General features: G+C 47.7%; 1 protein-coding gene across 1 annotated transcript in view; it reads left to right on the forward strand.

Moving 5' to 3' along the window:
- The first annotated feature begins 9,041 nt into the window (after positions 1-9,041).
- The window catches only part of CHCHD3 (coiled-coil-helix-coiled-coil-helix domain containing 3), a 142,754-nt gene continuing 139,433 nt past the window's right edge, over positions 9,042-12,362 (forward strand). The window contains exons 1-2 of the mRNA XM_018922345.3: positions 9,042-9,178; positions 10,653-10,722. Of these exons, the coding sequence (XP_018777890.2) occupies positions 9,098-9,178; positions 10,653-10,722 (151 nt within the window). The 5' untranslated portion in view covers positions 9,042-9,097. The remainder of the gene's footprint in view (positions 9,179-10,652; positions 10,723-12,362) is intronic.

The following is a 12,362-nucleotide window of genomic DNA, read 5'->3' on the forward strand; positions in this document are numbered from 1 at the left end:
TCCCCCTTGAGCCTTTTTCCTGGTGACCAGACCATCCCCAGGCTGAGGCTGAGCTCCTCAGCAATCTCCACATCCCCATGGACACCCAGTGACCCTTCCACCCTTCCATGGAGCTCACCATGACCACGCTGCTCCTTCCCCTGGGCTCCCTGTGCACACCAGGCCTGGCCTTCCGTGTGGAAGAGCCTTTACAGCCCCTTCTGTGAGCCAGAGAGAACTTTGGGAAGAGGATCCATGTTTGGGAAGAGGATCCATGTTTGATAGGAGGATCCATGTTTGATAACAGGATCCATGTTTGATAACAGGATCCATGTTTGATAAGAGGATCCATGTTTGATAAGAGGATCCATGTTTGGGAAGAGGATCCATGTTTGATAAGAGGATCCATGTTTGATAAGAGGATCCATGTTTGATACAGGATCCATGTTGATAAGAGGATCCATGTTTGATAACAGGATCCATGTTGATAAGAGGATCCATGTTTGATAAGGATCCATGTTTGATAACAGGATCCATGTTTGATAACATGATCAATGTTTGAGAAGAGGATCCATGTTTGGGAAGAGGATCCCTGTTTACCCCTGAAAGAATTTCCTGCCCAGGTCGCTGACACAGAACCCAGGACAGACAGAAGGATAAATCAGAGGAACTGCAGCTGCTGTTCCCATGAGCCCCTCGTTTGTCTCTGGTGACCAGTGAGTGAAGTGTGAGCTGAGGAGCTGTGTAAGAATGTATACAAAGCCTGCAGGTGGAATAAAAACAGTTTGAAGCCTTCTGGAGATGGAATGTGCTGCTTTGGATTGTCTCTGTCTCAACCACGACACTTCCTCGCTGCTGAGGAAGCACAAAAAATAAACAGAGATATCTGATAATGTTTTCCAGAGAGGAATTCAGCAGTTCAGCCCCCACAAAAATAAAAAAAAACGAGAGAGGGAGGCGTTTAATGATGCAGTGAAAGAAGTGAATATTAACAGAGAGAAGTTCAGATCTCTCTGTCAGCTCAGACAGAGCAGAAAGGACAGAGAATGATCAAAACCCTGATGGTGAAAGCTCAGCTCCCAGGCCTCGTGACTCATCAGCAGCAGCTCTCTCCATGGAAGTCCTGAGCCCTTGATGCTCCCTGCAGGAGGCTCTGGGATGTGGCCTGGATGGTGCCCCAGCCCAGCCAAGTTCTCTGATGAAAAACTCCTCAGGGGGCAGAGCCTGGGGAAGGTCAGGGAGCACTGGGGCTGACATTGATGTTAAACATGAAATCCTCCTGCTTTTGTGGAGCCCAGCTCCGTGCTCAGCCCTGCCCTCCTGCATTAGCCAGGCACAGGAAACCACCCCTGAGAGGCAATCCCTGTCCTCAGGGATCACCTGAACCCATGGAGCTCCCTGTGGCATCCAGTCCATCACTCTGCTGGAAACAACCACTTAAAAATTCATTTTTGAAGTCCCTTGGTCATTTCTGTCTGTTAACAAAACAAAAACCCCAATACACAATATGTTCTACATGACCTCAACCATCTTAATTTATATTTTATTTGTACTGAGGAAGGGATGGGAAGTCATCCCTAAAGTTCAGGTTTTGGGTGCTGGAATGAAGATTAATTTAAGATTAGAGGAGTTTTATCTGTGCTTGGGAATGTCAGGATTATTCACACAGTGATTGCTTGGAATGGATCAAATCAGGTCCTTTTTTTTTTTTTTTGGTCACTCATTCAGTAATTAGGCCTGAGTTCATCAGCTGAAGAGAAAACACAGATAAGAAATGTTTGGGAAAGAATTTTTATTGCTCCAAAGATTTAATATTCAGACATTATAGACTTGAGTAAATTCTAATTGTGTTTCTAACTGTACATTTAATAAATGGACCATGGAAAAGGAGAGAAGAAAAAAAAAGGTCTGTGAGCAGTGGGAGGAAAAAACAGGAAATGAGACCATGAATCAAATGTGGACTTGGAGGTGACAGTCGGGCTGGCTCCAAATCCCCCAGCTCACTTGCTGCTGATGGGAACCACACCAGACAGATAAAAGGATATCACCATAAATTATCACAGATTAATGTGACACTGAGTTCATACATCACACTTTAAAGTCCACAGGTAAATCTGAGGGTCCTGCATGTAGCACATCAAGCACTGAACTCAGCATTTCTTTTTATTTTTTTGCTCAGAAAAATTCAATTCAAATTCAAAAATTTATCAGAGTGTGAACCTGACAGGAGCTGAAACTGGTGCCAACAGCACCAACAGCACCAACAGCACCAGGGTTTGGCACAGCAGGGCTGGGTGCCAAGGTCCTGCCCAAGGGTCAGGGCAAGCCAAGCACAAATCCAGGCTGGGGGGACAAGGGCAGGAGAGTCCTGGCAGGAGGACTTGGGGACATTGGTGGTGAGAGCTGGACATGCCCTGGTGGGCACTGAGAGCCAGAAAACCCCGTGGGCAGCACAGGAGGGAGGGGATTCTGCCCCTCTCAGGTGAGACCCCACCTGCAGAGCTGCCTCCAGTCCAACAGCAGCACCTGGAGCTGCTGGAGAGCCCAGAGGAATCCATGGAGCTGCTCCAGGGCTGGAGCCAGGCTGGCAGAGCTGGGGGTGCTCACCTGGAGAGGAGAAGGCTCCAGGGAGAGCTTCCAGCACATTCCAGGGCCTGCAGGGGCTCCAGGAGAGCTGCAGAGGGACTGGGGACAAGGCCTGCAGGGACAGGAGCCAGGGAATGGCTCCCAGTGCCAGAGGGCAGGCATGGATGGGATCTGGGCAATGAGGAATTCCTGCCTGGGCTGGAACTGCCAGAGCAGCTGGGGCTGCCCCTGCATCCCTGCAGTGTCCCAGGCCAGGCTGGACACTGGGATGGAGCAGCCTGGGACACTGGGAGGTGGCCCTGCCATGGCAGGGGTGGCACTGGAGGGGCTTTAAGGTCCCTTCCAACCCAAACCATTCCTGATTGTGTGCACGTCCTGAAGATACATTCCATGATTTACTCATGGTGATGCCTTGAGTTTTAGCTTCCATATTTTCCAGATTGTGCATCAGTGTGTGACTCTGAGCTCCATACAAAGTGCCAGCAGCTCTCCTCACAGCTCAGTCACACAGAGCAATCCTGTTCCAGCCCCAGAACCAAGGACAGCTTGGCTTTTGGGCAGATTTGGGCCCAAAAAGTGCAAACAGCAGGGAATTGAGGAGAGCAGTCTGTGAGGATGGGGCTGCATCACCTGGAGCTGGAACTGGCCAATGAACCCCAATATGGAATTGGACCAAAACTTATGAAAGTGAGAAAACTCATGACTCAGAGTCCATCTTGGGTGGAGCCATGGCTGGGCTCTTGCACTGCCCAAGGTCTGTCCTGTGAAGGCCTTTTAATAAATCCCCCCTTGATTCCTTTAACTCTGTCCAGCCTCTGTTCCAGGTCAGCCTCTCCAGGCATCAATGGGATCCTGTTGAATTTGTGAGGGTCCCCAGGATGAGGTGAGAGATGAGAACCTGACTCCATGTTCTCAGAAGGCTGATTTATTCTTTTATGATATTATATGATATTAAAGAATGCTATACTAAAACTATACTAAAGAAAAAGAAAGGAGACATCAGAAGGCTTCACAAGAATGAATAATAAAAACTCGTGACTGACTCCTCAGAGTCTGATACAGCTGATGGTGGTTGGCCATCAATTAAAAACAATTCACATGTTTGGATAAACAATCTCCAGACCACATTCCAGAGCAGCAAACACAGGAGAAGCTGAGGCTTCTCATCTTCCCAGGAGAAGAAATCCTGGCCAGGGGATTTTCCAGAAGATATGACAGTGACAGGACCCCATTTCCAGCAGAAGGCTCCGTGTTCCATGCCACAGGACAGAGCTGTTTCCATGCTCTGAGACCTTGCTGTGACATTCAGTGGCTGCTGAGGAGGAGCTGAGGAACAATTCCAGCCCTTCCAAGCTGAACATTTCCATGGAGCACACAGGGGACACCTGGCAAAGTCACCCAGTGTGACAGTGACCGAGCAGGAGATGCTCCACAGAGCAGAGCCTGACAGCAGGAGTGCAATGAGCCCTGAGCACCTCACCCACTCAGGGCTTCCGTGGCATTTTAAAATTCCTCACACAAGAGCCTGAATTTTAACAGTCATTTGTTGCTGGGCTCATTAGGATTTATTTGGGAATGCCTGGCAAGGCTGTCCTTCAGTACTGGTTGAGTACATCACAAAAATTGAGTGTTGAGTGGTGGTAGAAATGTTTCTGCCTCAATGGAATGTGTTCAGACAAGGACAAACAGGATGGGACAAGAGTGTTGTGTTTTAACAAAGAATCAGGCATTTATAACCTGGCCATAGACGTGGAAAATGTGGAAAAGCACATGGCAGCACAAAGAGTGAAAGATTTTAACCTAAAAATAAAATTATAATAATAAAAATAATTGTTCTGGGTATTGCTGAGGCCCCACTTCTGTCACTGTTATATTTTCTAGAAAAATTTCTTTAGGGGGATTTCTTTTCTTGAGAAGCTGAAAAGCCTCAGAGTAAAATGAAAACATTAATTCTCAGACTGCTTCTCCTGTGCTTTGCTGCTTTGGAATGTGGTTAGAGATTGTTTATCCAACAGGTGAATTGTTTTAACTTAATGACCAACCACAGCCAGCTGGGTCGAGGCTCTGGAGAGTCACGAGTTTTCATTGGTATCTTGTTAAGCCTTCTGTCTGTATCCTTTCTCTATTCTTTAGTGTAGTTTTAATATAACATTATTTAATATTATAATATCATAAAATAATAAATGAACCTTCTAAAAACATAAAGTCAGATTCAGCTTTCCTCCCCATGACAAAAGACCCCAAATATACCAAACCTTGTTCAGTTTTGGGACCCTCCTGACAAGAAGGACCTGGAGGGGCTGGAGAGGGTCCTGGGAATGGAGCTGGGAAGGGTCTGGAGAACCAGGAGGGGCTGAGGGAGCTGGGAAGGGTCTGGAGAACCAGGAGGGGCTGAGGGAGCTGGGAAGGGTATGGAGAACCAGGAGGGGCTGAGGGAGCTGGGAAGGGTCTGGAGAACCAGGAGGGGCTGAGGGAGCTGAGAAGGGTCTGGAGAACCAGGAGGGGCTGAGGGAGCTGGGAAGGGGCTGGAGAACCAGGAGGGGTTGAGGGAGCTGGGAAGGGAATGGAGAACCAGGAGGGGCTGAGGGAGCTGGGCAGGGGCTGAGCCTGGAGCAAAGGAGGCTCAGGGGGACCTTGTGGCTCTGCACAAGTCCCTGCCAGGAGGGGACAGCCGGGGGGGGTCGGGCTGTGCTCCAGGGAACAGGGACAGGAGCAGAGGGAACGGCCTCAGGCTGGGCATGGGGAGGGGCTGGGGGGATTTTGGGACAATTCCTCCATGGAAAAGGTGGTCAGGCATTGGAATGAGCTGCCCAGGGCAGGGGTGGAGTCCCCATCTCTGGAGGGATTTCAGAGCCCTGTGGAGGTGGCACTTGGGGACAGGGTCAGTGGTGGCCTTGGCAGGGCTGGGAATGGTCAGACTTTACCTTAAAGGGCTTTTCCAAACTTTTCTGTGGTTCTCTGATTTGAAGTCCCTGCTTGTTTTCCAGATTCTCAATGTAACACCTGGAGTTGGCCAGTTTGAGGTGGATTTTCTGCTGACACACATCTGAAGTGTGTTCAGATCAATCCACATCAGAAGCAATTAAGAGATGGATTTTGATTGCCACACTTTTATTTGCCATTCTGCTTTTTCTCTTGTCTTTTTCCTGGTGGAAATGCACTCTCTACAAACCACTGGAGGGAACTCCTACAATCCCCTGTACCACAATTCTCTTGAAATGAGCCCATTATTTATATGAACATATAAAATGTTCCACTTTTACAGAGCCCAACTTCCCTTTCTGTTTGTAAATTGCTCCTGAGAATTGTGAGCTGGACAGGAGTTTATTTGCCAGTAGTTAACAAATGATTTTTGGACTGCAAATTTGTTGTAGCTTTTTCCAACATTAATTTCTAACAGTATTTTATTTTATTTTTTTTTCCTCCATCTAGCACTACCCTCCAAAGAGCTCTCCAATAGCCCTGACAGTCCACAGAGGCTCCTGACATATAGATAGCCCTGGCCTGCAGCACAGACTCTTTCATTTCCACCTATTAGAGGGGAGCCATAAATTCTGGGGTACCTCAGCCCTGCTCTTTCCACTGCCACTGAACTTCCCAGACACAGCAAAATCACCCAAAGCCATTTGGAGATTTAATTCTGCCCATTTGTCCCTTTTTCTCTTTAACCCCCCTGCTGAAATCTCTGCATATGTTCTGTAATTTCCAGCCATAGAAAACAATCATAAAAAGCCCCTGGTAGGAAAGAGCTGTTGTTAAAACCTTAATTCCTAAATATAAATCTTCCTGTTCAGTGAGGCAAAGGCTGTGTCTGGACCCTGCCAAATAAATTGGGAAGAGCTGCTTCTGATTTGGAGCTGAGCATTTCCACAAGTGCCATCACTCACTGAATAAACACAATTTGACCCTTTAAAAACATTCCCAGAGGAGGAAAATAAAGAAAACTCATCGCTCTCAGTGTGTTGGTGCTCAGAATGAAGACAGAGAGATCCACATTTATTCCCTGAAAAAAACAAAACAGTTTCAGGGATGGAGAATTCTTAACAGTGCCCCTTCACAGAAAGTGTTTAACATCTATAAAACCAGCCCATAAACATCACATCTCACCCCTCAGAACTGTCCTTGAAATACTCCCCAGCAATTTTTATTTGGTAGCAAAGTGGCCATCAGCAGGATCTTAAGCCCCAAGGAAGGCAGCAGTGCTGCAGTGGTGCCTGACAGACACTTTATATCCAAATAAAAACGGGCTGGACATGGATCAAGGAGGGAGGAGCAGCTCTGCTGATGCTGGTGTGGCTGTGGGGACAGAGAAATGAGATGTGGCTTGTGGAAAACACCAATCACTTGTTTTTAAAATTTTAAAGGTTTAATAGTAATAAAATAGTTATAGAAATAGTAATACAATTAGAGTAATAATAATTTAGACAATTTGAATTGAGACAGTATGAGACAATAGAAACAAAGAGTTACATATGTCTGGGTACCTTTTCTGGGTAAAATAAGCCTGAAAAAGCCCCAGGTTAACAGAGGATTAACCCTTAAAAGCAATAACCTGTTGCACATTAATACACCTCATTCATGGTGCATCAATTCCATTCACACCCAGGATTCTGTCTGGGCAGTGCCAGCTTCTCCCTCTGAATCCTGAGGCATGAAGTGAAGGACTTGGAAGAAGCAAAGAGGAAGTTTCCCAAATATCACTGCTGTGGGTGTTTGATAGCATTTCACCCAGCAGAAGATTTGGGACTCCAGGAGCTAAAAGAGGCTCCCAAAATGGCCAGATCGAGATGCAGTTTATCTTGCAGGCTAAAAAAGACCATTCATTAATAACATTATTAATCTGTTGGAAAGGAAATTCCATGCCCAGAGGGGCTGTGCTAATGGGAATTTCATGTGGAAAAGGGGCTGAGGCTCCAGCCCAGGCCTGGGACTGTCACCCCTCAGCACAGCAAGGAACCCTGTGTGAAAAACACCAATCACTTGGGTTTAGAATTTTAAAAGTTTGATAGTAATAACATGGTTATAAAAATAGTAATATAATTAGAGTACTAATAATTTGGAGAATTTGGATTAGGACAATAAGAGACAAAAGAAACAAAGAGTTAGGGACAGTCTGGGTACCTTTTCTGGGCAAAATAAGCCTGAAAAAGGCCCCACGTTAACAAAGGATTAACCCTTAAAAGCAATAACCTGTTGCACATTCCTACAGCTCATCCATGGTGCATCAATTCCATTCTCACCCAGGATTCTGTCTGGGCAGTGCCAGCTTCTCCCTCTGACTCCTGACACCTCTCCAGGGCTGAGTGAGGCAGGAAGAAGTTCATTTCTCCTGATAACGGGGCAATAAATTCTCTTCCTCTGAAAGATTCAGGTCTCCTGTGGCTGCTGTCTCAGTGCGAGTCCTTTCTTTAAAAAAAGTATCCTACATAGCAGAGTTTCTATTTTAACATTTTGTTATAACCTAAACTATATTTACCACACTACTTAAGAGAATTAATACAGCATCACTTTCTAACACAACACATAGAGTATTCATTTGAATATTTGAAAAAGCCAATCATAAAATAGGCATTTTTCACACGTGGAATGGTTTAGGCTGGAAAAGCCTTCCCAGAGCATCCAGTCCAACCATTCCCAGCACTGCCAAGGCCACCACTGACCTTGTCGCCAGTGCCACATCAAATGGCTTTAAATCCCTCCAGGGATGGGGACTCCACCCCTGCCCTGGGCAGCCCATTCCAAAGCTGCACAGCCCTTTCCATGAAGGAATTTCCCCAAAATCCACCCTGAGCTCCCCATGCCCAGCCTGAGGCCGTTCCCTCTGCTCCTGTCCCTGTTCCCTGGAGCACAGCCCGACCCCCCCGGCTGTCCCCTCCTGGCAGGGACTTCTGCAGAGCCACAAGGTCCCCCTGAGCCTCCTTTGCTCCAGGCTCAGCCCCTTCCCAGCTCCCTCAGCCCCTCCTGGTTCTCCAGACCCTTCCCAGCTCCCTCAGCCCCTCCTGGTTCTCCATTCCCTTCCCAGCTCCCTCAGCCCCTCCTGATTCTCCATTCCCTTCCCAGCTCCCTCAGCCCCTCCTGGTTCTCCAGACCCTTCCCAGCTCCCTCAGCCCCTCCTGGTTCTCCATTCCCTTCCCAGCTCCCTCAGCAGCTCCCCAGAGGATTTTCAGCGCCCCGGAGGAGCTGGCTGGCGTTCGGGCACCGCACAGATCCACGGGCAGTCATGACTACACTACCCAGCGCACACCGCGCGAATGGGCTTCCTCCCTCCGCGGAGCATCACGGGACTTGTAGTTCTCGCGCCCCTCGTGAAGTTCGCCCCGAAAAAGTTCCCGCACCTTTCCGGGTACCTGTGCCTCCCCGGCAGGGGCGGGCAGCGCCGTTTCCATGGCGACGCGCCGTTTCAGCCAATAGGGAGCGGCGATCTACGGGCGGGGCATCTCGGCGGGCCAATGGGGAGCGGCGTTGCTGCGGGGCGCGCTGGCAGCGTGCTCGCCGAGTCTCCTTGGGGCCGTCCGTGCGTCCGCGGGCCGAGATGGGCGGCGGCGGCAGCACCCGGCGCGTCACCTTCGAGGCGGACGAGAATGAGAATATCACCGTGGTCAAGGGCGTGCGGGTGAGCTCGGGGCCGGCCCGGGGCTCGCCGCAGCGCTGCGGGTTCGGCCTGGCCGTGGCTCCCCTTCCCACTGTCCCTCCCCGCGTGGCTGTGGCTGTCCCCGCTCTTGTCCCGCTCCCCTCCCTGTCCCACAGGATTTCCCCTCTCGGAGGGGATAAGGAGCGTGTGGGCCTTTCTGGGGGCACTGCAGGAGCTGCGTTTGTCTTTGCCTGACCTCCACTCGGAGCTCCTCCCTTCGCCGTGTCCCGCTGCCCTGCCAGGATCCATTTCCTGTGCGCCCGTCTGTGCCTGTCCCCGCTCCCAGCCTGGCTGGCCTTGGAAGGACATTAAAGATCACCCAGTGCCACCCCTGCCATGGGCAGGGACACCTGCCACTGTCCCAGGGTGCTCCAAACCCTGTCCAGCCTGGCCTTGGGCACTGCCAGGGATCCAGGGGCGGGTGGCAGGGATGCCAGTCCTGCTTTCTGTAACACCCCTGGGATGTCCAAGGAAGGACTGGAGCACTCCAGAACTTGTGACACAGCGAACTTCAGGAATTCCTGCAGTTTAGGGATTGTTTCCATGTCAGGCACTGCGTAGCCCCTACCAGGAGTGAGAAGAATTAATCATCTGTTGCTGCTTTTAGGGAGGAGAGGTGCAGGAGGAGCCCTGGGAGTTGGTTCTGTTTCAGCAAACTGATATTTTCCATTTCTGTTCACTTAATGCTCTTGAGTAAATAGGTGGCAGTGATATAAATGTAATATAATTGATATATTCTATACAGGGTGGAGTTCATGTGCTCTGAAATGTGGCACAGCCTGCCCAGAGCAGCTGGGGCTGCCCCTGCATCCCTGGCAGTGTCCAAGGACAGGGCTTGGAGCACCCTGGGACAGTGAAATATGTCCCTGCCATGGCAGGGGGTGGAATTAAAACTCTTTATGTCTCTTCCAACCTGAATAATTCCATGCTTTGGTGACAGAAATTGGAATCCAGAAGTCCTTATGCTAATAATTCTTTCCCTTTTGTTAATTCTATCCATGGCCTTCCATGGATGTGGAACTGGAGGCTGCTCTTACCCTGATGGATTCTGCACAATTTGAATATTTTTCTGTGCTTGTGTCAACATCAGAATGAACTTTGTGTTCCACTGTGTCCCCCTGTGTTGCACAAGTCCTTGGAGGGCTTTCCCAGGATGAAATTCCCCCTGGGGCTGAGTGCTGAGAAAGGCAAAAATTCTGATTAATCACCAGCCACACACCCAAAAGTGTTTGATTTCCCTGTATCCTCTGTGAGAGCCAAAATCATTTTATTCTGCTTTTTTGGTGAGCTGATTGCTCTGAGCAATGAAGGACACTGCTTTATGTCGGGGGTTAAATTTGAGCAGCTGCCACGTGCTGCAGAGAAGCTCCAGGCTGTGTTTTTCTGAAGTTTTACTCCATCTGGAGGGGATTTGGGGCTGGCAAGGAGCTGAAGTTGCCTTGGTTGTGTTTTGCAGCTGTCTGACAGCGTCATTGACCGCATGAAGGAGCCCTCCTCAGCCACGGGCAGACAGCACCGAGCGCCAGGTGAGCTTTGCTCCTCCTTTGCAGCTTTTCAGGGCAACAAACAAATCAGATGTGCCCTGCAGAGCATCACAGTGAGCTCCCTGCCCTTTCACAGGGATGGGTTTTGTGGATGTTAATTTTTGGGCTCATCTTTAGCTTGTATTCTGTTGGAGGAGTTGATTCCTCTTGGGTTTTTTTCTGGCTGATATTCAAGTGTGAAACACAAATTAGAGTTGGTTTTCCACACTGTTATCCATTGTTAAAGAGTTTAAAAACTCCAAAACACCCCAGAGCATTCAAATATCCACAAATATGCCTTGAAGGAAAAGGGAATTTTCCTTTCTCTTCTGAAGGGAAAATTCTTGGTGCTTTAATCAGAACTGACTTTTAGTTTGGGAAGTGTTGGAATCCTGGATGCTGAGAATTTTCAACTTTCTGTGCTTAAAGGCACAGACCCACAAGAAAACACTGCATTTGACCTAAGGCCATGAAACAAACTTCCAAAATTAATTAATAGTACTAAAATTACAAGTGTACAGTTAGTTACAAGTGTGTAATATCACAAAGTAAAAAACTTTAAAATGTGAAACAAGATAGAAGTTTTACAGTAAAATAAATTATTCTTTACCTTCTTTATAAGTTTAAGTAATGTTTTGTAATGAAACAATTCCACATTACAAACTTCAAAAACTCAATTATTAAGCTAAAAAAGAAAATTATCTAAGTGTTCATTCTTAATTGGTTTGGTCTTAAAAGACCTTATAACAAAAAATAATTAACCATTTTGTACCTTATTAATAAAAAACTGCCAAACTCATAATGATAAAACTATTTCAGTAATAAAAATAATCAACACCTAAATCCCATCATAAACTCCCATCTCAAGTACCTTCAATCCAAACCTCAAAAACCAATGGGGAAGTTTCTGCTTTAAGACACTTTATTAAAAATTAAAAGGAGAATGTGCTTTTCCTGCCCTGGAATGATTGGAATAAGTGATGGACAGCTCACAGAGATCAGTGGTTTTTAAACTCCTTACACTTCATTCCTGAGGGCTGTGGAAATGCAGCAAAGCTCGTGGCAGGAGTGCTCTGCTCTGGTTTACAATCCTCCAGCACAGAGAGCAGGACACAGCTGCTGCAGGAGTCAGAGCAGGTGATTTGTGCTCTCCTGGAACCTGGGAAGTTCAAGCAAGGCTCTTCTCAAAGCTCCAGAAATGTTCCTGAGAGCAGAATTCCCCCAAGGATCTTCTGCCATCCAGGGAATCCCAGCAAACTCAGCCCTGCTTAAACACCACCCCTGTGGCAGCCTTGCAGCAAGACCTGAGCAAACAATTCAGCATCTTCCTTTTTCTGGAGCATGAATTTGGTTTCCTGTTAATTGGAGGGGTCTGTCCCAGAATCCCAGAGTGGTTTGGGTTGGATCTTTAAAAATCTCTTCACTCCAGCCCCCTGCAATGGGCAGGGAACCATGGACAGGGAATCTTCTTCCTTATTTTTTTTTTAATAGTTTATTTTAGTTTTTTAATAATTTTTTCACTGTGTCTCTGCATTTTATTATGGTGAAAAAATTATTCCAGATAAAGGATTTTTATGGAACAACACTTGCATGACTTACCTGCTTTCCTGTGCTGTTTGCTGTTCATCCTTAAATGTGAATTG

Source organism: Serinus canaria, chromosome 1A (genome assembly GCF_022539315.1).
Source record: "Serinus canaria isolate serCan28SL12 chromosome 1A, serCan2020, whole genome shotgun sequence".
Lineage (NCBI taxonomy): Eukaryota > Metazoa > Chordata > Aves > Passeriformes > Fringillidae > Serinus > Serinus canaria.